Source organism: Gallinula chloropus (assembly GCF_964237585.1).
Source record: "Gallinula chloropus genome assembly, chromosome: 32".
NCBI lineage: Eukaryota > Metazoa > Chordata > Aves > Gruiformes > Rallidae > Gallinula > Gallinula chloropus.
In genome coordinates this window covers 1147956-1174930 of record NC_140117.1, presented here as the reverse complement: position 1 = coordinate 1174930, position 26975 = coordinate 1147956, and the positions used below count along the sequence as shown (strand labels likewise).

General features: G+C 53.2%; 3 protein-coding genes across 3 annotated transcripts in view; 1 reads left to right on the top strand and 2 right to left on the bottom strand.

Annotated features, from left to right (window-relative positions):
- LOC311202930 (butyrophilin subfamily 1 member A1-like) overlaps positions 1-26975 on the top strand; it is a gene marked incomplete at both ends in the record, with an annotated part of 517675 nt that overhangs the window by 262416 nt on the left and 228284 nt on the right. The gene's annotated exons all lie outside the window — the stretch shown is intronic.
- The window catches only part of LOC311202846 (class I histocompatibility antigen, F10 alpha chain-like), a gene marked incomplete at both ends in the record, with an annotated part of 66910 nt that overhangs the window by 3573 nt on the left and 36362 nt on the right, over positions 1-26975 (bottom strand). The window contains 4 exons of the mRNA XM_084277496.1: positions 2269-2373; positions 2454-2726; positions 2803-3078; positions 3821-4084. Of these exons, the coding sequence (XP_084133622.1) occupies positions 2269-2373; positions 2454-2726; positions 2803-3078; positions 3821-4084 (918 nt within the window). The remainder of the gene's footprint in view (positions 1-2268; positions 2374-2453; positions 2727-2802; positions 3079-3820; positions 4085-26975) is intronic.
- Positions 14783-26861, bottom strand: LOC311202849 (butyrophilin subfamily 3 member A1-like; the record flags this gene model as incomplete). The annotated part of the gene is given in 10 exon segments (XM_084277499.1): positions 14783-14814; positions 16048-16533; positions 16536-16640; positions 16856-16907; positions 17128-17148; positions 17768-17946; positions 18194-18475; positions 18841-19188; positions 19544-19627; positions 26675-26861. Coding segments are annotated over 10 exon segments (1776 nt in total).

Sequence of the window (26975 nt, the reverse complement as noted above, 5' to 3'; positions counted from 1 at the left end):
CATCCCCTCCCACATCCTCAATGTATCCCCCCGGCATCCCTGCCGTGTCACCAGCCATCCCCTCTGCTGCATGTGGCTGCCATCCCCCAGGAGCTGCGTCTCTTCTCCCGCTCACTCCACGCAGCATCGTGTATGGACCGGAGAGCTGGAGCTGGGAACAGGTGACAGTGGCAGCCACCCAGGCAGGTGCCCACACCTTTATCACCTGCTTGCCCTGGCGCTATGACACAGGAAGGAGGTGACCCCCAAACTCATTGTCCTTGTGTCCCCACGCTGACCCCCATCTCACACAGAGGTGGGCGAGCTGGGGATACAGATCTCGGGGGACAGTGGCAGGGGGTGGCCATCGCTTGGGCCCTGGTGAGGGATGCTCATGTCCACTGTCCTTTGCTCCAGGAAGCTTCACTGCCTCGATTCTGGTGCATCATTAACCTTGATGCATGACCTGGGTGATGGCTGCAGTGCTCAGGTCAGGTCCACTCTCCATCATGAGCCCTCCTGTCTGTGGTGTCTCAGCCCCCATGTCCCACAGGCCCATGGAACTACGAACAACTCACGACGACCTTCCCACTCCAGGTCTACCTGAGCATCTCCAGTTTTAGCCACCTGGTCTCCTTGGTCCTTGTCTTGATGCTCTCCAGGGACACAGTTCTTGGACATCTACATAATGGGGGTCTGCCCAGGCAGCAATGTCCAGGCCCAGCTGCCTGGCTGTGACTGCTGCAGCTTCACTTGAAGGAACACAGATGGAGAGAGACTTTTACCAAGGCCTGGAGGGGCAGGACAAGGGCCGTGGTTTGCTACTGAAGGAGGGGAGATCGAGGTCTGCTTGTAGGTCCACAGCCCAGGGAAGTGCTCTGGGTCTCTGCCAAAATGGTGGGGACTCTTCTGAGAGCAAAAGCCAGTGTCTGACAGAGAAAATCTCTCCCAAGATTCATGATGCATCCCCACAGACAGAAGTGGTAAGGAAGGAGACTGCAGTACAGGCAGGAGGTGTTGGTGAGTGCTTGCACCCTTCTCCTGCCAAAAAGGTAAGTGCCTGCACAAGGTGGGCACAGGGTGATGATCGGTGGCATCAGGTGCCCGAGCTTCAGAGAAGAAAATAAGATGAAAAAAGACCTGTGGGGACCAAGACTAAGGTAGTTCAGTAAGGCAAAAGAAAAAGCCATGTGGAGAAGCAAAGGGAAAACAGAAGAATCATTCACTATTTCCCATCATCAGGAGATGCCCAGCAACATCCCGGGCAGCCGGGCTTCAGTACGCGCAGCGGCTGCTCCAGAACACAAGCATGGTCAGTAATAAACATCCCCTGTTCATCCTCCTTTCAGCATGCATGGCCAAGCAGATGTCGCAGGGTTTGGAACATTGTTTTTGGGGTCAGTTGTCCTGGCTGTGTATCTTCCCAAGGGCTTGCCCACTCACCGCCTACCGCTGAGGGGGATGCTAGAGAGACAGCCTGGATGCTGGGCCAGCCAGCAGCCAAATCCCTGGGCTGGTACCAACACCCTGCTCACTCCTGATGCACAGCACGGCCAGGACTGCTGGGGGAAAATGAACTCCACCTCAGCCAGAACCAAAACAGTCCTAAACACGGCACCACACTGGGCTACTGGAAAGAAACCCAGCTCTATCTCATGGAGAACAAGCACAGCCCATGATCCAAGGCTGGGAGACAAGCACATGAGCTGGTGCTACACTGCTGGCTCTTCCCCAGCCAGAAGATCCACCAGAGCAGCACCATGTGCTGGCACAGCGTGATCAGCTCTCTGCAGGCAGCTCCCAGCCTCTCCAGTCGGTGACAGTGCAGGAGCCACATCCAGCTGCCCTGGTCGCTCATGGAGCAGTAAGACTGTGATCACTGCAAGGATGGGAGGAAGAGACAGTGTCACCCAGGGAAAAGTCCCTGTCCCCAACCCTCTGCTATGGTGGTCTCAGCGTCCCACACCAGCAGCCCAGTGTCGCTCTGACCATGGGTCTCAAGGGGCAGCACAGAGAGCTGGGCCTGCCCCATCCACCCCCCCAGTCCCATGTCATACCTTTGGCCAAGCTGCCAGAGCTCCCATCCGTGCCTATGGGTAAGAAACAGCTGCGAGCTGCCACCTCATGCTCGCTGTGGGCACAGTGCACATAAGAGAAGAGAGGAAGAGGCATCAACATCCACTGCACTTCACCCTCAGGCTCAGGGGCTCTACAGAGACATGTGGCTCATGACCACAGCCCTCACCAGCCCCCCAGGCTCTGCCTTCCTCCAACACCCTGGGGCTTTACCTGATCTGCGCTTCCAGATGATGAATCCAGTGATGGCAATGACAGCCAGGATGGCAAGGGGAACAACCACCCATGGCATGATGGTCAATGAGTTGGACTCTGGCTCTGGGGATGAGCAGGGTGGTGAGGAAGGGAAGGGGGACCCCCAGTCCACCCCTCCACATGCCCAAGGCCACCAGACTCACCCCATGCAAAGACCCCCGGCTCAGCCAGGCTGGCGTGCTCCACACGGCACCGGTACTTGTCCTGCTCCCCAGGAGGGGCCTCGATGGACACCCAGGTGTAGTAGGTGCCGTCGCTGTTGGGCACGATGCTGCCCCGCTGGGTCTCGTGGTCCCTGACCTCACTGTCCTTCAGCCAGCTGATGGTGATGGGCCGTGGGTAGAAGCCGTAAGCGCGGCAGTGCAAGGTCAGGATCCCCTGGGTCTCCTTCTTCCACACTCGGACCGTGGGGGGCTCTGGGGAGGGGGTGGCAGTGAGGGCTGGCACACACATCCACGCTGGCCCCTCCCCAGGGTCCCCATCTCCCCTCACCTTTCCTCTCCAGCACAGCCTGCCCGTAGCTCACGTATTGCCTCAGTCGCTCGGTACAGGTGTTCTCCAGGTAGTGCTTCCATTTCTCAGCAACTGTCCCATATGCCTCCCAGTTCCTCTTGGTGATTTGTGCTGCTGCATCTGCCGCAGTGAACGTCATCGTGTCCATGTCGAAGGCAATGAAGTCCCTCCCATCGTAGGCGATTTGCTGATACCCCCTGGTGATACCATCCTCCAGGAGGTCACAGCCGTGCATGTGCTGCAGTGTGTGAGCCTCTGAAGCACAACCAGGGAGATGGGGCTGAGGGGCTGCTGCAACCCTGGGCCTTCAGTGGGGCAAGGCCCCCCTGGCAGCACCCCGCACTCCAGCCCTGTGTGAGGCCCGAGGGAATCAGGCACTAAAACAAGAGCTGCCCCCACCCTGCCCAGGGCCCACAGCATTTGGGGCATCACATAAGGCTGTGACACAGACCCACTGTGCCCAGGGTGTGGCTGGGCTGGCACCCAGCCTCACGATACCTTGTGATAGCAAGAGGATGGTACAGGGTCCTGAATGCCTGGGCAGCCAGGAGATGGGATGAGTTGGGTGACCCCCTCTGGCTCTGAGCTGGGTGGTACAAAGTAACATAGGAACGGTGAGGGTCTGGGACACAAGGTGGGAGCCCCTCTGGTTTTGAAGTTCTCCACTGCCACAGGGATGCTGAGGGGTGGGATGTGGCAGCCAGGCCTGGGATGAGGTGCCGGGCATGGTGCATGAGAGGCCAGAATGTGCTTGGCGAGGCACACAGAAGCCTCCCTGGCTCTGGCACAAAGATCCCATGGAGTGTGGGGCTGGGACAGGCAGCTGACACCCCTCATGTTTGGTGACAGGAGGACTTGGAGCCCTCTGACAACAATGCTGGGCTAGGATGGATCGGCACGTGCTGGGGCAGTAGTGTGGGGAGGAGTAGCATCTTCATGGGGGAGGAGGGAGTGGAGATCTCCCATCCCACAGATGCCCTTCCCAGGCCACACTCACCCCCACTCTGGTTGTAGCGGCTCTGCAGTGTGTCCAGGTTCACTGTGGAAATCTCCTGATTGGTCTGTCCCACCTGGGTCTGCCGGTCCCAGTACACCTGGTCTAGGTTGGCCGCCATCCAGTCTGCCCGGGGCACCGCCCTCCCCTTCTCGCTGTCGTAGCGCGAAATGAGGTTCCCGTCCACGTACCCCATGGACACAAACTGGGGTACTCCTGGGCTGGGCTCTGACACTGCGGTGTGGAAGTAGCGCAGGGAGTGGAGCTCTGTGGGGACACAGGAGATGGTAACGGTTGGGATGACAGGTGGTGGGTGCAGGGTGGGGGTGCCCACAGTGATGGGGTGCAGGATTGGGTGGTGAGCCTGGGTGGGGGTCCCAGTGCAGCAGACTGGATGGAGGTTTGGAGGGCAGCTTCAAGGGGAAGTGTCTGGTGGAGGGAATCTGTGTCCAGGATGGGGTCCTGCTTCCCATGAAGGGAAGATGGGGCTCCTGGTGATGAGGAAAGGGGGGCCCTGGCAATGAAGGACCCGAGGTGCCCAGGAAGGGGATCCAAGGGGGTCTCCAGCATCAAGGAGAAACAGATCTGTGGGAGCATCTGGGAAGGTGATGGAAAGGGATGGAAGAGGATGGAAGGGGAGTGTTCCAAGGGGGCACCCATTCTCTGGGGAGAGTGACTGGGTGTCACTGTGCCCTGGGGTGGTCCAGTGTGCAGGGAATGGAGAACTGTTATTAAGAAACTGGGTCCAGTGGGGTTCCCGGGACCCACCCGCACTTACCACACGCAGCCCAGCCGAGGACCCTCAGCAGCAGAAGCAGCCCCAGTGCCCGGTCCAGCCCCATCCCTCCGCTCCGGGTCCCAGATGTTCTGAGCCAAAGGAGCCCCGCTCCAGGACAAACCTCGCTGCCAGCCCCGCCCTGAGACCCGCGATTGGCTGCGCTACCACCCGCCCACCAATGGCAGCTGGAGCCTCTTACCAGTAACTCCTCCCACGGGACCGCCCAGACCTCCCACCCCCTCAGCGTCCTAGACTCCCCCACAGCCCCACTTCGCCTGTATACCCCAGCCTGGGGTCACCCCTAGGCACCCCGAATCGCAGTTCTTCCCCCCACACCAGTGCCACTCTCATCCCCTACCCTGGGACACCCTGAGACACCCAGACCTGTCTGTGCCAGGGGGACCCAGGCATCCGGTGCCCCTTGACTCCCCCACCCGGCTCTGACACCATGTGGGTTTGTGGGTGAAACTGATGGGACAAGGATAAAAACCTCCCAGGGAGCGTGGGCACCCCCAGGGCTTGGGCTAGCTGTCCCTTGTCCCTGCTGTCCCTCCTGCCCTGGGTTGCTCGTGTCCACCATCACCTGTACCCAGTGTGCCTAGGACCTGGCAGTGCTCCTGCCTGGCACTGCTTGTACTGCATCTCCTGCACAGGTCCATCAACTTCCCAGTTCAAACCAGCAAAACCACCTTCCAAAAGGATCTGGACTATCTTCTGCCCTGTCTCAGAGAATTCCTCTGCTCTCCAGCCCCATATGATGATGTCATCAGCGTCCTGCAGGTGCTCTGGGGCTTCATACATTCCAGCGCAGTCGGGGTCAGGCCACGGCAGAGGGTGGGGCTGTTTCCACCTCTGGGGCAGTCAATTCCAGGTGGACTGGGCACCCTCCCAGGGACAGCAAACTGTGCCCTGCTCTCTGCTGCCAAAGGCATCCAGAAAAATGCAGTAGTGATATTAACTGGGGCGTCCCACTGCGCTGCCTCTGACTCCAGTTCCTGCTGGAGCTCCAGCATCTCCAGCACAGCAGCGCTCGTGGGCAGGGTGACTCCATCCAGCCCACGACAGCCTGCTGTCAGCCTCCACTCTCCCCTGGACTTCACACTGTTCTTAACAGAGGAAGCTCTCTGTGCCTGCACACATCAAGGATCTGAGTCCAAGCCAGTGCAGAACACCCGGTGCCCACCTGAGCAGGGGGTACCCAGGCCGGGTCTCACCTCCGCAGTACTCAGGGACGAGCACCCAGAGCCCAGGGGGACAGGAGGGCAGGGCTGCTGCCCATCCATCCCAGAGCTGGCTCGGTGGGAACAGCTCCTGCAGCGCAGGCAGCAGTTCAGAACCGATCCTGTCTGGGACAGGAACAAGACGTTTGGGAAAGGTTTTGCCATGTTTGGTTGTCTCTCACTGGATGGCTAAGGGGTCTCCTTCAGCCTTTGAGGATGCCTGTAACTGCAACAGTTGCAAATTGTATTAGAATCAGCTGTATTCAGCACACGATAGTAAGGTCAGTGTCAGTTGTACAATATGCTCCCTTAGGACCTGGTGATGTAAATGCCACCCCAATGCAGCCAGAGGACAAGTCAGACACCCCAACTGCAATGAGCGTTATGACTCAGCAAGGCTGCGCTCCCTTTTAGTGGCAGAGGCAGGAGCTGATGGTAGAAATGGAATTCCACGAGTGCTATTCTGAGTCACACTCAGAGATGTCTGTGGTCAGGGGGTCTCTCCATGTGTTGGGGCAGCACATGCAGTTCATGTTCCGCAGAGATCCAGAGACCACATCTCCCACAGCTGAGTGATTATGTGTTCTTTGAGTGATCAACCATAAATCTTAGCAGCTCCTAAGGCAGTGGTGTAATACTGACATCCTGACTGATATCCTGAACCAGTGGGTTGTTAATGTGTGTTGGAGACAGTGGTTTCAGGGTTGGTTTTTTTTAGGTTGCTGTTTGTTTCCTTTCTCTTTTTTCTTTCTTTTTTTTTTCTATTTCTTTTTTTTTCTTTTTTTTCTTTTTCTTTTTTTTTTCCCTTTTTCCTGTCTAACTGTCCTACCCTGTTGCCTGAGGTTCTGTGTCAGTTGCTGTCCTGTTTTCAGCAGGGTTACAGTTAATTTTCATCTTGCAGTGAGTGTAGTGCTGTGTTTGGGATTTAGGGTGTTGGTACCACCCTGATGGTTTAATTGTTGCCAAGCAGTCAAGGACTTTTCAGCCTCTCATCCCGCCCTGTCTCTGAGAAGGAGGAGGTAGTCAATAAGCTGGGAGCACAGCTCCTCCTGGCACCCCAACTGCTGGTGCTGGGCTGGATGTTCAAAGCCAAGAACCCCAGAACCAGAGGGGCTCCTACAACCTGGGCGCAGAGGGTGCTGTGGGCCCGGCGCAGGGTGGGAGCAGCTCTCGTGTTGGTGCCTCATTCCCTTGGGCCTCACATAGAGATGGCGTGGGGGGTGATTCCAGGGGGGCCTTGCCCCACTGAAGGCCCAGGGCTGCAGCAGCCCCTCAGCCCGGTCTCTCTGGTTGTGTTTCAGGGGCTCACACACTGCAGAGCAGAGTCAGCTGTGACCTCCTGGAGGACAATAGCACCAGGGGGTATTGGCAAATCACCTACGATGGGAGGGACTTCATTGCCTTCGACATGGACACGATGACATTGACTGCGGCAGATGCAGCAGCACAAATCACCAAGAGGAAGAGGAAAGCAGACAGGACTGTCACTGAGAGCTGGAAGCACTACCTGGAGAACACCTGTATAGAGGAGCTGAGGAAATATGTGAGCTACAGGCAGGCTGTGCTGGATAGGAAAGGTGAGAGGATCCTGACCTTGCACTGCCGTACTTACAGCTTCTACTCATAAGCTTTTCTACTTGCAGCCCATCACCAGCAGCTGGCTGAAGGACAGGAGAAGGACAGAGCCCAGAGGGCTGGCAGGGGCTGTGGGTATGAGCCGCAGTGCTCTGGGGAGACCGCGAGTACTGGGGGGGGATGCAGCTGTCTGTCTCTCTGCAGGGAGGAAAGGCTACATCAAGGCATCAAGTAAGTACCAGGGCCAGGTCTGGCTCCAGCCACTGCCCAGTGCTGGGGTAGTCTCATGGCTCTGGTTTCTGGCTGTTCACAGCATTCCCTCATCCTCTTCCTCCCAGTGACACCGCTCTTCACAGTCCCGTAGTGGGGACGTATGGAAGAGTGTTGTAGTTTTGCATAGCTGGGTGCTGGTAGAGAAGGGGGGCTGCAGAGAAGGCTGCTGCAAGAACCAGCCAGAAGCTCTCTGCAGGCCCCAGAGAGTAAACATCGGCCTATTCATGGCCAGAGTTGCTGGTGACCAAGGCCAAGCCCATCAGTGATAGTCACAGCGCCTCTGGGAATCACATTTAGGAGAAAAAAAAAATGCAGGCAGCTGCATTTTGCCCCCAGAGAAGGGAGTGAGAAGATGTAAGGAGCTGTGCAGGCACGAAGGCTGGTGAGGAAAGGGAGAGGAGGCACCCCAGGTGCTGGAGAGCAAGATGCCTCTGCAGCCCCTGGAGAAACCCATGGTGGAGCGGGTGTCCCCCTGCAGCCCATGGAAAAGGCCCAGAGCCCACCTGCAGCCTGTGGAGAGGCCCCACACTGGAGCAGGGGGAGAGAGACAGGAGATGCTGTGACCCATGCTGGAGCAAGGCCCTGCCAGCACTTGCAGCCCATGGAGAGAGACAGAGACACAGAGATGAGCAAGGGAGAGATTTGCAACGGAACAGGTTTGTTGGGGGAGGCTGGTGACCCTGTGGAGGACTGGGACTGAGAGACAATTATTTATGACTGCACCCATAGCAGTGACCCACGCTGGGGCAGCTGATGAAGAGCTGAAGCCCTGTGGGAAAGGACTCACGTTGGAGAAGTTCATGGAGGACTGTCTGCCATGGGTGGGACCCCACAGTGCAGCAGGGGGAGGGTGTGAGGAATGAATGCCCCACCCCAGCCAAGAGGGAAACCAACCTGCAAGGAACTGACCAAAGACCCCACTTTCCCAGTCCCTGCCCCTCCCTGTGCCACAATGTGGGGGAAGAAGAGAGCAAAATCCTGACTAAAGTCTGCTGGGAACAGAGGGGTGGGGGAAGGTGCTTTAAGATCTGGTCACATTGTTTTAAGATGTGGTCATGCTTCTCATTATCTGACTCTGGTTTCACTGTGTGTAGTGTAATAAATCACAGAATTTTCTTCCCTTCACTCGGTGTTGGGTCTGTTTTGCCCACGTCATTGGTAACAGGATGATCTTTCCCTGTCCTTATCTCCACTCCTCAGCCTCTCAAAATGCATTTTCTCCTCTGTCCAACTAAAAAGGGAGTGATAGACTGACTTTGGTGGACTAAACCACCACAATGGACAAATATATTGTTTCAGTGAGGGGGACACAGGAAGGAAACGGGGGGAGGGGGGGGCGGGGAGGGGGCGGGACATGGGAGAACACAAGGGAATGTGGGGGGAATATGGGGACACAGGAGGGGCAGGACATGAGAGGCATGGGATTGGGGAGCGTCACGGGATGACATGGGAGACAGAACACGGGGCTCAGGGAAGACATGGAAGGATATGGGAGTGATATCAGTGACATGGGGACAGATGGGGATATAGGGGGACACCGGGGGAAGACACAGTTGGAACATGAGGGACACAAGAGAACACAAGGCAACATGGTGAGGCACAGGGAGACATGGCACACAGAGGGACATGAAGGGAGGACACAGGAAGATGTGGGAGGACTAGGAAGGCATAGGAAGACATGGAGGAAGCATGGACATAGGTGAGACACAGGGTGGAGGGGGTGACACCATGATTCCCCCTGTCTCCTGTGGCAGCTAAAGACAGGGCTCAGGCATTTCCACTGAGGTCTCAGCTGATTGTCTGGGACAGAGTTAATTAAAACCACCTTGTTATTGAGCACCGTGCCAAAAGGAGCCATGGAAGGTCTGTGAGATGCACCTTCAGAGCTGGAGAAGGGAAACACAGCAAGATTTCGGGTTGATCCCCATCTCATGAGCACAGGCAGCACCTTCACCTTTACTGGTATCACCCCCATCAGCCTGGGAGCAAAAGCTGTTTGTCCCTGGGGTTGATCTGGGAAGATCAAACACACACCATCCCCTTGGGCATCCTAACCCCAATGGGGGTGGAGAGGGGAGCAAGGAAGTGTTACAGGGGGCACAGAGAAGCTGACAGGTGGCTCCCAAAATGAAAGGAGAAGGGGAAAACCCCAAAACTAACTAAGATCCAAAATACAAAGCAAAGAACCAAAATTACAAGAAACTGAAACATGGGAGTGAAAATAGCCAACTGAAAAAAGAAACCTAAACCAATCTAAAATAAGTCCCCCAAAGAGCTAACATTGAAAAATAAGTACATTTATAAACCTAAAGAACAATTTTTTAAAAAAAGAAAATCAAAGAAGCAAAAACCAAAGTGAGAACTAGTCTTAAAAGAAAATTGAGAGAAAATAAAAAGCAAAGTAAGAAATAAAATTTAATTCTAAGATATAAAATTTAAAAAACATATTAAAAAAATTAAAATAAAATTAAACCAACCCCCAAAAAAATAAAATTCCAAAGTAAGAAAATGAAAACCTCAGAAATAGATTTTAAAGCCCAACAAACCATGAGGTGAGAAATACAATTAAATGCCATGAACTAAAATTTCAAAACCAAAGTCAGACACAAAGCTTGAAAGATTTAAAAAGAAAATCAAAGGAAGGAAAAACTCGGCGCCCCAACATTCCCCCCGCAGTAACCCCCAGCCCTGAGGTCAGACCCTCCCTCTGCAGCTGGTCCCCCTCCTCCTGACTGCGCAGGGTCCGAGGGCTCTCCCTGCCTGTCACCCCGGCTCCTCCCTACCTGCGTAGACTCCAGCGCAGCCATGGCCGGGGCTCAGCAGCACCCAGCCCCGCGCATCCCCCGCCAGCTCAGCGTGGGGCTCTGCGGTACCTCCACGCCCGCCGTGGGCGGGGAGGGCAGACCCAAACCCACCTGGTCCCAGGGATGAGGAAGGATGGGGCAACCCCCACCCTTTGGGGAAGAAACGTCCTCTTCCAGCTTGGCCTTTTTTATTTCTCTTTTCCTTCCTTTTTCAACCGTTTTACTCCTTTGTTTTTTTGGGTTTTTTTACTTTTTTATCTTTTTTTTTTTCCTCCTTTTATTTCTTACCATTATCAATCTTTATGATCACCTTTCCCCCCTTTTTTAATCTCCTCCCTTTTTTTTACATTTGTCCTTTTTACTTTCCCCTTCTCCTCCTTTGTTCCCCCCCTTCCCCCTTTTTTTCTTACACCCCTTTCTATTTTCCCATTTCTTTGGTTTTTGTGGTCTTTTTTCCCCCTACCCCTGTCTTTCCTCCCCCTTTGTTGTCCCCTTTTTCCTTCCTTTTGTCCATCTTTTTCCTGCAGCCACTGCATCACAAATTTCCTTAAACTAAAATTATTTGCGTGTGACAAACACAATCTGAGCCCAAAATCCATCCCAGGAAGAACTAAAAGTTAAGAAGTTGTTGTTTTAGAGGCCCCCAAAAAGGGGCATCATCTGCCCAAAGAAAATGCATTTCCTCTGTGCAAGAAAAAGAAATTAATCCTTAAAAAACAAAACCAAGGATGGGTTTGTTCTGTCTCCTTTATTTGCTCAAAAAAACCTACCGGAAATTAAACAAATGCATTTCAAATTTGATGAAACTCCCCTAAATTTAGGGCTGCAGAAGGAAGTTTTCAATTGCTTTGTGCAATTAAAGGGTTGGTTGGACTACAACACCACCACTCACCAATCTACAGGATTAGAAACACCCACCTCAATTGTCACTAATTGGGTGGTAATTACCTTATCAGCTACTATCAGTCAACCTTATTTAAATGAACACCATGTTCATTGAAGGGGAAGGGTGTCTGTGTTGTTTCAATTTGCACAGCTGTCCTGGTTTTGGTCAGGATGGAGTCAACTTCTTCTGTAGCAGCGGATGGAATGCTGTGTTTGAGAGTTAAAATGAAAGCAGTGCTGATAACACCCTGGTGGTTTCTAGTTGTGGTGAAGCAGTCAAGGACTCTCTCAGCTCTTCATATTTCTCTATTAATGAGAAAGGAGGGGCGAAGCCAGGACAGGTGACCAAAACTGGCCAGAGAGAGTATTCCATGCCAATTAAGTCCTACTTGGTATAAAGGGGGGCTGATGGGAGGAGGAGCAGGGACAGATCCAGGATGCGCAGTTTTTGGGGGATGGTCGGGTTCCGGCATGGCTCAGGGTGGCACGGCCTGAGTTGTGTGGTATGGTGAGAAACTGCATTGTGTATCAACAGCTTCATATATTTTTTGCTCTAAAGTCCTGTCAGCATTGTTATATTGTATCTTTCTGTTATCTTAGTAAACTATCCTTATCCCAACCCACAGGCCTTCTAGTTTCTTGGGTTTGGGTTGTTGTTTGCTCCTTCCCTTTCCGTTCCCTTCCCTCACCCCCCACACCCGCCTCCCCCACTTGTTCCCCTCCTCTTTTCCTTTAAAGAGCAGGCAGCTGCATGGATCTCGGCTCCCAGCTGGGGTAAAACCACGACAGGTTCTAAAGGTTGAGCCAGGACTCCCAGGTTTACTCCTGGTTTTTCATGTAAAAAGAGCAAGTCTAGACCTCTCTTAAGTTCCTTTTTAAGTGTATTAAAAGCTTTCCAGGTCTCTTTTGCCCAGTTGATCAGGGTTAATTTTCAAGAGTTCATAAAGAACCAAAGACCAAAGCTGCTCCAAGCAAGGCAGCCAACCCCCACCCTGCTCCAGCGCTGCAGGGGCTGGCTGCAGCCGTCTCACCGGAGATGCGCAGGGACGCCTCCTGCTCCTGGGCCAGGCGGCTGTTCCTGACCACACAGGACCAGTTCCCCTCTCTGGTCCCAGTCACCACGATGGCATCTTCGGTGTCAAACAGGCCCCTGGCATCAGGGGAACATCTCTGGGAGACCGAGGGGACACGGTGCCCGTTGGGGTCTTTCCACAGCACCTCCGGTTGCGGGAACCATCCGGCCGATCGACACAGCACCCGGATGCCTCCGGCCTCGTATTCCTCCAGAGAGAGCTGAGGGACAGAGCCTGTGGCTGGGGAAGAGCCCAGGGTTGGGGTCAGGGAGGGATGGGCTCAGCTCCAAGGCCACCACTGCATCCTCGAGCAGACCCCTCACAGCTCTCACCAAACCCACCCCAACCTGTGCAGGAACCACCCAGCGTTGATGCCCAACAGCCCCAGATCTCTCCCCAAACCTCTGGACACAGAAGGACTGAGCTGCATTGCTTCAGTGCCTCAAGGCAGCGCCTGCACCCCCTAAGGCTGCCAGACACCATGCCAGCTCTCCTGGGGCACCAAGAGATGGGACGCAAGTCTGGGAGGTACACTCACAAGCCCAGAGACACCATAACCACCCCTACAAACACTGCACCGGACACAAACCTGACACCTCCAGCTCCACCAAAGCTTCTCCATAAGCAGCACCTTCTGTCACAGTGCAGACGTACTGACCATCATCAGAGGGTCTCAGCCCAGAGATTCGCAAGTCCAGCCTTCCTCTGGAGAGACCATCTCTGTCCAGCTCTGTCCTCCCAACATATTCCTCCATCTGCTCCCCGGGCACATCCTCCCCATGTCGGTAGTGGTGCACCGTTTCAGAGACCCTGTGCCGGATCCACCTGATGTCCCAGCTCTGACTGTCCATGGTTGGGGACAAGTGACACGGCAGCACCACGTCCTGTCCCACGGTGACACGGAGAGGACGGACGGGTCCCACCACTCTGAAGTCAGCTTGGCCATGGAGAATGACACAGAGACATGGAGATGGTGCCTACGTTAATTGAAGGTGTTGCAGGCCTGGGCTGAGGTTGGTGTGAGCGGTGCACGCTCCATGCTGCAGGCATTGCTTTGCCCTCCCATGGCCCAGAGACCCCGGAGGAACTGGAGCGGGACCGGAAGGAGAACTGAGAACCTGCTCCAAAGAATGACCTCCAACCCAGACAGCCCCACTCCAGCCACAGCAGCCAAGGGAAAGTGAAAGCATGCGGGCCCAAGCTCCGGGCTGGGCTCCCCCTGCTCTATGGCAGCTCCCTGACCCACATCCACCACCCAGAGTGGGCAAAAGCCCCCACCAGTCCCACAGGATCCCTACCTAATCCCAGCTGGAGCACGTGGAGAGTCATCCAAAACCTCAGGAGGTCCCCAGGGCTCACCGGCAGACACATCAGCTGGAACTTGGAGAGGAGAGAAGGTAAGGGAGGCAGAGGAGGGCGATGGGGGTCCCAGCCACCCCAGAGGGTATCTCGTGAAGAAGGGCAGCCCCTCCCCCAAACAGGCTCTGAAATCCCCTGAGCCCCTGCACCAGCACCCTGATGGCACCAGAAAACGGTGCTCGAGGGAAGGACAGGACCTCAGATGGGTCCCAGGGGCAGCCCCTGCTCTGCCTTATGGCCCCTCTCCAGGAGTGATCTCAAATCTATCCAGAAAAGTCATTCACGTCTGGGCATGAGCTGCTGTCTGCACCACGCTCTCAAGAAACCTGAACTTTTCCCAGTTCCTGTCTCTGGGCAGGACTTGAGGCTCCACCCCAGGGAAGCATTAAGCAGCTCCCAGGGACAAGAGAGTGAAGGGACCCCAACCCCCTCCGCATCCCTGCCTGGGTGCCGGTGCTGGAGGTGGCTTTTCCCGGAGCGGTGCCTGCCCCGCAGTCAGTGCTGGGGAACAGCACCCAGAGAGGTTTGGCTCCTCAGGAGCTGTTTCCCCACCAAAAAATGGTTTGAGTGTGACCACAGACCTAAACTGTTCTCCTGCGTCCCACTCCCCTTCCCATGCTCTGCAGGGCTCAGCCACCCTCTCATCCCACTCACAGCAGCATCCTATCCAATCCCATCCCATCATATCACAACACAACCCATCCCTTCCCAAGTCAAGTCAAGACAACAAGTCACCCCAACGCACCTCAACTGAAGTCAACACTGGTCAATGCAGGTCAATGCTGGTCAGCACTGGTCAACACTGGTGAACTTGGCTACCACAGGTCAATGCAGTTGAACTAAAGACAAGTTAAGGGAACTCAACTAGACTCAGGTCAACCAAGCCAACCCCACACACATTCCAACCCACCCCATCCAAACCCAACGCATCCCTACACCACCCCACTGCCCCAGCTCCACAGCAGCATCAAACCTCACTGCAGCAGCAGCCACCCCAGTCAGTACTGGGAAATGTCGCTTTCCCAGAGCCCTGGGGGGGGGGGGGGGGGGGGGGGGGAGGGCGTGTAGGGAATCCTGTCCCCGCTCTGGACTTTGCTCTGCTGCTGCCTGTGAAGCCACTCTGAGACAAAGAGGCTTTTGTGCACAGAGCCCAGTCCTTAAACCAGCCACCAGCCGCTGCCACCTGTACGGAGTGCCCAGCTCAGAAGGGCAGGAGGGAAACACACCTCAGGCTTGATCCCAGCAGGATTGTGCCACACAGATGTGGACAGAGCTGGGGCATCCCGGGGACACAGGGTGCTGGCAAGCGAGCCCCCTGCTTGTCCCAAAACTTGTTTTGTGACCCACAGCAAAGGCCACCAACACACACACAGAGCAGAGGGATTGGATTTATTCTATGTCTGCACAGAGACAGGTGCTGGGTGGTAACTGCACAAAGCCGGCACCCAGTACACACCATCTGCCCTGTTTGTTCCTGTGACAGGGTTAGGAAAAGCTTTGTAAATTGATGGTAACTGGTTAACAATTACCCCACCATCTGCTACTGGTCAAATATTTCTAAATTAGCAGGTTTGCTCTCTGCCAGTTTCTGGGGGAGTGGGGGGAGGGGTGTGTGTGATTTGCACAGCCCTTCAGTTGTGTGGGTGCTCATGATTATGCCCTACCTCATTTCCATTCCTGTTGTCTTCATCCCTCTCTGGCCATCTCCCACCCCTCGCCCCATCTGGGGCAGGAGCTTTCCTCTTCCTATGTTCCTATATATGTTCAGCTCTCCCCAAGGATGCTTGTCACCAGAGTGTCCTTTGGGTAAGTCCTTGGGCTGGTCTTCAGAGGGGGGTTGTGAGCAGAGCCAGGCAGAGCCCTGACCCCCCATTAACCGTGTCTGGGCACCGACCCAAACACATTTCTGTCCCACCCACCTGCAAAATTCGACTTTGTAGAGTTCAGCCCAGCCAGAGCCAGAGCTGCAACCAACGGATCACAGCTGGGACAGCTGGAGATATGATGGAGCCCAGGGCGAGCAACTGTGTCCTGGCCACAGCTTGTGCATCCCCACATGGCTCCTAATGGTTGCATCATCACACTGTTACCAGCTCTGCCTGCAGCAGGAATACAACACACAGCCTGTACCAGCCACGGTGGGGAAATGAGCTCCAGCCCAGACAAAACCTTCTGAGCCCCGTCACTGCCCCCCTGCTCCCTGTGCTGGGATGGGGCCAAGGGGGACATCTGCTCCTGTGGCAGGGAGGAGAGGAGTGTAGACAGGGTCTGAAGAAAGGCAGGGGCTCTGCAGGGCTGTGGGGAGGGAAGAAGGGGAGTAGGAGGTGCTGTCCCCCCAGGCACAGCTCGGTTCCTTTTGTCCCCACCAAAAACCACGGTTGGATGGTCTCTCCATTGAACGAGGCTGGTGGGAAAGTGAAGATCTCGGCCCCACTGTGACCATCGATGAAAGTCACCAGCCGCCATGGGGAGTCCAGACACACCCAGACTCTGCTGGGGACCTGGGACACGGACAGGGCGGTGTGAGGAGAGGTGAGAGACACAGACTTCCCTTTCCAGTGCTCCACCCCCCAGATCCCTTTTTTGGGGCTCAGTTTTATATACAACTTCCTGTTCAGAGAGTCCCTGGCCACCCCTATAACCCACCTTGAATCACCTCCCACCTCCCCCTTCACCTCCACCTCCCAGCAGTGCCTCCCCTCCACAAACCCCTCCTGGCTGAGCACACAGAAGCAATACATCAATCTCTGGGGGTGTCGGGCAGGTCCTGCTGTGTTGTTCCCCATCTCACACTTCTCCCATCCTGGGACAGGACAAGCCAGGGATGAGCTGTGTTGGGATCCAGGGTCACCACATCTGCAGGGACTGGAGGAGCCAGAGCATCAAGGGCAGAGCTCTGCGCTGAGCAGGTTTCAATTCCTGGGGACAGCATCTGCCCCATGGGGCAGGATACAGGGAATCTCCTTCCTCCAAGAAATCCCATCCCAGGGCTGGTCCCATCATGGCCACAGCTGAGCTTTGTCCCATGGCAAAACACAACCCCCCAGAGCAGCACCCAAACCCCCAATTACCTGGAGTGTGGGGCAGCAGAAACTTCCTCCAGGGTACCAGGAGAGAGGAGAGCTGGTCCCATCACAGACCCTGTCCCCATCAGCTCAGTGCAGGGCAGAGGGTCCATTCCCGTGCTAATCTGCCCAAGCTGCCCACCCTCCCAGGCACATGGCCTTGGGCTTTCCCAGCCCCAGGGACGCCGAGATGGAGAGGATGGGCAGGGAGGGAAAGGGCCGAGCAGCAAGATCTCAGGACAGGACCCCAGGCTGTGCTTCAGCTCAGGGACACTCACCCAGGGCTGCATCTCATTCCTCTGGAAAGCAAAGAGAAACCATGTTTGATCAGGTGGGACATCTCATCATCCCCCAACTGCCCATGAGGAGCCGTCAGAGCTCAGGCACACCCCAAATTCCTCTGAGAGAAGGGCCAAACCCCCAAAGGTCAGCAATGGCTCCTTCCACCAGACTCACCCAGGGCTGCTTTCCAGTTCCCTGGAAAGCAAAACCAAGAAGCAATGTGTGACCAGAGGGAACAACCACTCACACGCCAGGGCTGATCCCACAGGAGCACACAGACCTCAGGCTGATCCTCAACTCTTCCTTTTTGGGGAGTAGAACCAGACTGCCTCACTCCTGGGTATGGCTCCATGCCAGTCCATCCCCCTGCAAGCCTACCCAGGATCTTTAGAGCTCAGCCTCAAAGTCAGGAACCCCACAAAGGCAAGTCCCTCCTGGGGGCTCCTGTGCCAGGAGGTTTTACTGGGGGAAGGGGCCAGAAGGACTCACCCAGCTCTCTGGACAGCAGCGCTGGAAAGCCAGAGGAAGAGGAGGTCAGGAGAGCAGCTCAGTGGGAACAGCTCCAGAGGGTCTCTGGGACCTTCCCACCAGCCAGGCACTCTGGCCCTGATCCCTGTCCTCCCACCCACAACCCACTGTGTCTTCGTCCACTTCTGACCTTCCCAAAGAGCTTTTTGATGAGGGAAACACGTCCTTTGGGGCAAATGTACTTTTCCTTTGGCAGAGAAAAGCTCCAAGACCAAGGAGCCCAATGGAGAGCGCGTGGAGCACACCCAGACCAGGCATCCAGGGACGGGCATTGTAGAAAAAGGGAGCTGGTAAACAAACAGATCCACAGGGAAAGGGATTGATTTACACTCATGTCTGTGGGGAGAAGGACCAAGAGACCCCCACCCCACACCTCCCAGCCCTTGTCTCACGAGCCCTGGCCAATGGGTCAGAGTCCTCTTATGCCCCCACACCCCCACACTGCACCCCAAGCCCAGTCCAAAGCTGCTCCAAGCCAGGCAGCCAACCCCCGCCCTGCTCCAGCGCCGCAGGGGCTGGCTGCAGCCGTCGCACCGGAGATGCGCAGGGACGCCTCCTGCTCCTGGTCCAGGTGGCTGTTCCTGACCACACAGGACCAGTTCCCATCTCTGGTCCCCATCACCACGATAGTGTCTTCAGTGTCAAACAGGCCCCTGGCATCAGAGGAACTTCTCTGGGAGACGGAGGGGACACGGTGCCCGTTGGGGTCTTTCCACAGCACCTCCGGTTGCGGGAACCATCCGGCCGATCGACACAGCACCCGGATGCCTCCGGCCTCGTAACCCTCCAGAGAGAGCTGAGGGCCAGAGCCTGTGGCTGGGGAAGAGCCCAGGGTTGGGGTCAGGGAGGGATGGGCTCAGCTCCAAGGCCACCACCGCATCCCCGAGCAGACCCCTCACAGCTCTCACCAAACCCACCCTAACCTGGTCAGGAACCGTCCAGCATTGATGCCCAACAGCCCCAGATCTCCCCCCAAACCCGGCACAGCAGGACTGAGCTGCCCAGCTTTGGCACCATAAGGCAGGTTCTGCACCAACCCCTCTTTGCTCCAGAAGCCCCAAGGCTTCCAGACACCATGACAGCTCTCCTTGGGCACCAAGGGATGAGACAGAGCTCTGGGAGGGACAGACAAGCCCAGAGACACCATAACCACCCCTACAAATGCGGCACAGGACACAAACCTGACACCTCCAGCTCCACCAAAGCTTCTCCATAAGAGGCACCATCGGTCACGGTGCAGACATACTGACCATCATCAGAGGGTCTCAGCCCAGAGATTCGCAAGTCCAGCCTTCCTCTGGAGAGACCATCTCTGGCCAGCTCTGTCCTCCCAACATATTCCTCTGTCTGATCCCAGGACACGTCCTCCCCATGTCGGTAGTGGTGCACCGTTTCAGAGACCCTGTGCCGGATCCACCTGATGTCCCAGCTCTGAGTGTCCATAGCTGGGGACAAGTGACACGGCAGCACAACGTCCTGCCCCATGGTGCCACAGACGGCATGGCCTGGTCCCACCACTCTGAAGTCAGCTTGGCCACAGAGACATAGAGACGAAGTCTGTGTTAATTGAGGGTGTTGCAGGCCAGCGCCGAGCTTGGTGTGAGCCAGGCACGCTCCATGCTGCAGGCATTGCTTTGCCCTCCCATGTTCCAGAGACCCCCAAGAAACTGGATTGGGAGTGGGAGGACTGGAAGGAGAAGGAGGTTTCCCAGGAAACTACTTCCACCCAAGCCAGCCCTGCTGTGAGCCACAACAGACAAGGGAAAGCAAAAGCATGCAGGTCCGAAGTCTGGGCTGGGCTTTTCTTGCCCCACAGCAGCTCCCTGCCCCACATCTGCCACATGGTGTGGCCAAAACCCTCCACCAGACCTGCAGGATTCCTACCTGATCCCAGCTGGAGCATGTGGAGAGTCACCCAATACCTCAGGAGGCCCCCGGGGCTCACCAGGAGCCACATCTGCAGCTGCACTGGAAAGGAGGGAAGAGAAAGGAGGCAGAGGAGGGCAATGGGTGTCACAGAGGAGATCTGGCAAAGAAGAGCTGCCCCTACCCCAAAAAGGCTCCGAAATCCCAAGAGCCCCTATACCAGCATCCTGACAGCACATGAAACCGGTGTTCGAGGGCAGGACAGGACTGCATACAGCTCCTCTATTCAGTCCCTGTTCTGCCCCACTACCCCTCTCCAGGAATTATCCCAAATCTATTACTGAATGTGAATGAAAGGAAATATTCTAAATACTTTTCAGAAGGAGAAGTTGCTCTTGTGATGGAAACGAGTTGCTGGCTGCAGCTGGTTGATGAAAAGAATGGAAATTTCCCTTCTTAGAGAATTATCATTTCTGTGCAGGACTTGAGGCCCCACCCATTCCCCTCCACATTCTGCCTCACTAAACCCCCAGAGAAAGACAAGTTGCTCACTGGGTGGAACCGAGCCGCCAGGTGCACCAGGCTGATCAAGACCCAACCCTTTCCCAGTTTCAGAATTCAGTTATGGGAGTGTGACTTGTAGCTCCATACCCCACACAAGGAGCTGAAGTTCTGCCTGCAGGCACCAATGTCCACAGCCATAAAGTGAAGCTTTAAGCAGGTCCCAGGTACAAGAGGGTGAAGGGAACTCAACCGCTTCCTCATCCCTGCCTGGGTGCAGGTGCTAGAGGTGGCTTTTCCAAGACCAGCGCCTCTCCCAGCAGCCTGTGCTGGGGAACAGCACCCAGCGAGGTTTGGCACCTCAGGAAGTGTTTCCCCTCCCAAAAAGTGCTGCTGTCTTTGTGTGTGACCACCGTTGCTGAGGCAGTGAGAAAACCCCAACCAGAGCCTGGGGAACTGTACGTCTGAGTCAGGGCCACTTGGTCCATCTCTGGGGGTTATGGGGTCCCAGGACATTGGTTTGTTCTGGAGGAAAAGGCTGAAAACCGTCAGCCCCAGGAGTTGAAGGAAGGGGAAATGTTGCCTCTTTCGAGCGACGGAGGGAAGTCAAGGATACGCTCAATATGAGTAATCAGCAGGCTTCCATTTATTATGGCTAACGGCTTTCTGTTATACTATCGTTAATACATATTAATTGTCACTAATGCATATTATAATTGTTACAACTTGATTGGTTCTTGGTTAAAGGTTACATCACCCATCTTGTGGTCTGGGAACGGTGCTTCTTTCTCATCCTCAGGAACAGCAGATCCTTGAAACATACATCTTGTTTCTACACCTTTGTCGTGGTTTCACCCGGCTGAGGGCCAAGATCCACGCAGCTGCCTGCTCCTTAAAGGAAAAGAGCAGGTTAAAGGGAAGGGGGGGGGGGGTGAGAAGTAAGGGAAGGGAAAAGGAATAGAAAGGGGCAAATAACCCCAAAATCAAGAAATTAAGAGGCCCGTGGGTTGGGATAAGGATAGTTTACTAAGATAACAGAAAGATACAATGTAACAATACTAACAGGACTTCAAAGCAAAATATATGAAGCTGTTGATACACAATGCAGTTTCTCACCAAACCACACAACTCAGGCCGTGCCAACCAGAGCCGTCCCAGAACCCGACCGTCCCCCAAGAACCGCGCGTCCCGGAGCCGCCGCCAGGCCTTCCTCCCATCAGCCCCCGATATCCTGGGCAGGACGTAACTGGCGTGGAATACTCTCTTTGGTCAGTTGGGTCACCTGTCCTGGCTTCGCCCCTCCTTTCTCATGAAGAGCTGAGAAAGTCCTTGACTGTCTGACAGCAACTAGAAACATCAGGGTGTTATCAGCAGTACTCCCATTTTACTCTCAAACACAGCATTCATCTGCTGTTACAAATGAAATTAACTCCATCCTGACCAAAACCAGGACAACCTTGTTCCTGTGTAACATCGCTATCAAAATACTGACCTTCCTCTCTATCATTTGCGTCGGGATGGTGCAAGGCCTACTCGTACTATTAAGTTACACAGGAGACTGCTTGAGCAATTGCTCCATAGAGCCATGGCCTTGCTTCTCACGTAGCCACTCTTCCACAATTCCCCCGTTTTTATTTTGGAGAAGGAACACCCCATTCAAAGAGCGTGCAAGAAGCCGTTGAATACACTGTACGATACATGGCAAGCAAAGCAATATCAACACAATAACAAACAAGGCATGTAACAACATCTTTAACAAACTCCTTATCCATCCTGATAAACAGAAAGCCATACTGTAAAATGTGGCAAGCTAAAAACTGCTATTTGGCTACACATACTGCTCACACCAAAGTGATTAATTAGTACTTATAACATGTTTTGAGAAGCATATCTTATAGCTAATCATTGTTAGTTTACCTTTGATGTCTAGAAGTTATCTGCACACCTGTTGTGTGTTGGCCATCTTATTATGGCTGGTTAACGACATGTTTACTTACTCTCAAATACCTTCCTACAACTTTTTCTTGGGTTGAGGCAGTGTGTACCTCTGTTTTCAAAGTCATTATGTTTGAGAATATAATTACCAAATATCTCTCAACATGAGTAATTTTCTTGTCTTATGGGAATTCAAGGATATTGTCTTCTGTGAGGAGAACCAGGCTGCCAGCAGGCCCACTGTCCTCCTTGCCAATTTTTCCTTTTTAGTATCTGTGTTACAAAAACTGCTTTTTGAGGTCTCTGCAAGGGCCCTTTGCAGAAAGCTCAATAAACATGGCAGTAAATGTAAGACAAATACCATAATTACCAAATCCAATAATCCAAATTTGGCCACTGACAATACCCATCCTGAAATTCCCCAGTCATGAAACCAATTGTCCAATCCAAAGAATTCCTTTTTATCTTTTTTCTTTTTTTTCTTCTTCTTCTTTTTGTTGTTGTTGTTGTTTGTTTTGGTTGTATCTTTTGTGTTTGATCTATTAATTTCTGAATGCTGAGTGGTCAGACAGATTCATTCAGCACATATTGTGAGCCAGCAACAAAAATCAGTTGCTGCAGTGATCTTAGGCTGTGCAGAAATCAATATTTCCCTAATTTTCATTTACCACAAACATGCATATTTCAAAGACTGTTAGATGGTTCAAAATGTCCCACAGCAAAATTCATATTCCACTGAGGCTGCAGTTGGAACACTTGACTTCAGTTACTGGGATCAGGATCCCGTCCTGGTTCATGCAAGCTCGATTTCTTCTGGATCCACAGCTTTATCCACTTGGTTCCCATATCTGTAATGACACAGGCAGATCTCCTTCCCCAAGTTAGTACCTGTAACTTCATTTCTTACTAACACATGACACTGACTTTCTTTCTTCTTTTTTTTTTTCCTCCTTTTTTTTCTCTTTTATTTTTTTTGTTCCCTTCCAAACCTCCTTTCAAACCTACTCCATGGTTCACCATTGGAGGTACCAAACTGTCCTGTGGCAGACATAATTAGTTCAAAACATAAAGAGCTTTGTTTAGTCAATCAGCTGCAGAGATCTCCTTCTCTCCCCTTTTTGTTCATGAAGCAAACGCTTGAGAGTTTGGTCCATATGTTCTACCATGGCCTGGCCTGTGGGCGAATGTGGTGTCCCTGTGACATGGGTAATGCCCCAGAACTGGCAGAAGGTTTGTGTTGCCTGTGCTGTATATCCCAGGCCATTGTCAGTTTTGATTTCAGGGGGTACCACAAGTGCTGCTGTGGCAGAGCACACGTGGCGTTGGACATGTTTACTGGATTCCCCTGTTTGTGCAGTAGCCCCACACTGCCAGAGAAAAGGGATCTCTCTCTCTTTTTTTTGGTTTATTTTTGGTGCCAAACTTCCAGTGTGCCTGTGCCACGAAGATTCATGCCAGGAGCAAGGCCACTGGTAAATTGCTCACAGTCTGGGCACGACTGTACAATCCCTTTAGCCTTGGCACAATAGTGGTATTGTCGTTGAAGAACCTTGGCACATTGATGAAAGAATTCATATGACCTTTGAGCCTGTGCAAACGGTCTACTGAGGGAGCGGCCCTTGATGGTGCTACCAACCTGTCTGCTCTCTCATTTCCTTCTGCTAGATCTTGAGTTAATGCAGTGTGGCTGCGGATATGGGTAATAAAGTACTGATGCTGTCGGCCAGATAATAGAAGCCACAGTTCCTTAAACAATCTATACAATCCTTCAGCAAAAATGTAGGTACTGGAAAGCTCCAACATTGTAAACACAGATAGCAAAAAGGATGATCCTTTAGCACTAGTCAGGTACCAGTTATACATAGATGTATAAGTAGACTTACTCATTTGTTGCAGTTTTGCGTAGCTGTGTTTTATGAAGGGATGGGGGGGCTGCAGAGATGACTGCTGAAAGCAGCAGCTAGAAGCTCTCTGAAGGCCTCAGAAAGTAAACATCAGCCGATTCAAGGCCAGAGTTGCTGCTGGCCAAGGCCAAGCCCATCAGTGACGGTCACAACGCTTCTGGGAATAACATATAGGCAAAAAACCCCAAACGCAGGCAGCTGCATTTTGCCCCCAGAGAAGGGAGTGAGAAGATGTAAGAAGCCATGTGGACACCAAGGCCAGGGAAGAAGGAGAGGGGGGGAAGAATGAGGCACTCCGGGTGCCAGAGAGAAAGATTCCCCTGCGGCCTGTGGAGAAACCATGGTAGAAGCAGGCTGTCCCCCTGCAGCCCATGGATAAGAACGGGGAGCAGAGACCATCTACAGCTTGTGAAGAGATGGATCCATGCCACAGCAGGTTTGCTGGTGTGGAAAATGCTGGGAAATGTTGCTTTTGCAAATTGAAAAGGGTTATTTTATTTTCTGTAGAAGAATTTAGGATATATAGAAACTCTTGGTTAACTGAACAAAACTGAACTTTATTGGTGTACACAGCTGTACCAACAATTGAAACCAGACACAATCAAGAACAAAACCAAAATAACAAGAGCTCCTAACAGTGCATAAATTTCTATCACACAGCATCGTTCACACATCACCACAGCATCTGCAACCCTGAGAGGAGAAGCATGGGTCCTCTGCCTAGAAGTAAAGCAGTAACAGAACAGGAAAACCTTGATTCTTTCTAAACCAACTATCTGAGTTTGAAGAGATCTCTCTCAGTCTCAATAACACCCACCTCTCTGGTTGCTCCGGGAGGTGAAACCGCACATGTTGGGGAGGCTGTGACGGCCTGAAAGTCTAATGGAAAGTGAACAATACACCACTATAGCCATAGCAAGGACACTGTCCCTACTGCCTGGCTATAGTGCTGGAGAAAGGAAACCTTACCACTCCTGGAGTTGAAGGACGAGGTTCGGGGGAGGGATTTGGGGTCTCATCCTCACCAACGCCAGACATTTTGTGCTGCTCCAGTGCTTGTTCACCTGACTGTGTTTGTGGAAATGCACATGCGCAGTTTTCCCCCACCACCTCCCCACAGAAAGTACTAGAAAAGGAAGCTCACACGTGCATGAATCCAGTGAACACAGTAGTTCTGCCATGATGATGGCGCATGACAAAAAAGAAGACTCCAGACGGTTTTGACTAGGCCTGGAGACCCACCTAAAGATTCATTTGCTAAGTAATGGGTGATGGGGTGGGAAAGCTGTGGACTTATGTCTCAACATTGCTGAAATATTGCATTAAGATGCTTGTAAAGGGTTAAGGAAGACTTGCTAACAGGATGGTTTGAAGTGCCATAGTGGTGACCTCCCATAAACAATGCCTGGCTTGAAGGACTCTGCCTCACTGATAAACACCAATTGAGACATAAGTTTGAGTCTAACACCAATTTTTGAGTAAATTATGCACTCGAGGACGATGTGCTCTGTTAAAATAAAATGATATCTTTGATGAGGTGCAGTTCCTCCCATCGGTCTAACAAACTCCTTATCTGTCTTGTAATTGGTCACAAATGCAGGCAAAGCATTTCGTTGTAACTAGTTAAGCTCCCCCTTGTCCTTGCAGGTATACAAAACCTGCTGAAATCAAACTTGTAGTTGGGATCAGAGTCAAGGGGTAACTGAGTCTGCGTAAGACAGAAGGTTACTTGTGGTGACGAAGAGGAGCCATCCGACTTCATCCCTATGACCCTCAACGACCACCACCAAACAGCAGTGCACAGACACAGCTGGGAGGAGTTTATGGAAATCACCTCTTGGGACACATTTTAATATGAAGTGGGACAAGTTATGACTATGTACAGGTGTGTGAGGTAACCTAATGATTTTTGAACAAGGATATGTAATAAAAGTGCTACAAACTCTGATCAAAGGTGTGCCTACTTTGTTAGGTCACCCACTCTTGCAAGAATGTATAATAAATTACTGCTTCACTAACGTGTCTACCTCAAGTCCTTTCTTTAGGACCATTGGCATTTCTAACACTGTGAACAGGGGGGAAGAAGGGAGCAAAATCCTGACTAAAGTCTGCTAAGAAGGGAGTGGTGGGGGCAAGTGTTTTAAGATAAGGGTGTGTTTGTTTTAAGATCTGGTTGTGCTCCCAAATCCAGTTTTTCTTCACTGTTCTTTGTAGCTGTAGTGTAGTGTAATAAAGTAGAGTAGTTTTTCTCTTCTTCACTTTGTGTAGAGTCTGGTTTGCCCACATCATTGATGACAGAGTGATCTCTCCCTGTCCTTATTTTGTCTCCTGAGCCTCTTAATATATTGTTTTCTCTCCTGTCCAACTAAGAAGGGAAGTAATAGACTGACTTGGGTGGATGTCTGGCCTCCAGCCAGGGCTAAACCACCACAGCCGGCCAAATTCTAGGAGGTGTGTAACATCCAGACTTCTAGTGGGCCTGTGCCACGAGGATTGACACCAGGGGCAAGGCCACTGGGGAACTGCTGACAGTCCAGGCACGACTGTACAAGCCCTTTAGCCTCAGCAACTGACAGGTGGTGTTGTCGTTGAAGCTCCCTGGCAGACTGATGAAAGGATTCCTGTGATCTCCGAGCCTGTGCACAGCGCTCTGCTGAGGGAGCAGCCCACGCTGGTGCTGCCAACCTGGCTGCTCTCTGATTGCCTTCTGCCAGACCCTGAGTTAGTCCCGTGTGGCTGCCAATATGGGTAATAAAGTGCTGATGCTGTTGGTTAGACAGGAGGAGCCAGAATTCCTTAAACAATCTACATAATCTCTCATCTGAAACCCCTTTCAATAGTGCCCGTTCCACTCGGGTCACTATTCCCACCACACACAGGGAGTCACAGACCAGATGAACCGGTTCGGCTTTCCGCTTGTCACACACTCTCACAACCGCCTGCAGCTCCAGCTGCTGATTGAGGCTTGGGCTCCTTTGAATAGCAAATCCTGCCATTTCCCATTCTCCTGCCATGGAATCGCAGCCTTCTGAGCTCTTCCCCCTGCATCAGTGAACACTGGAACACCCCGAACCGCACACCCAGACAACAAGGGCTTTTCTTCTGTTGGA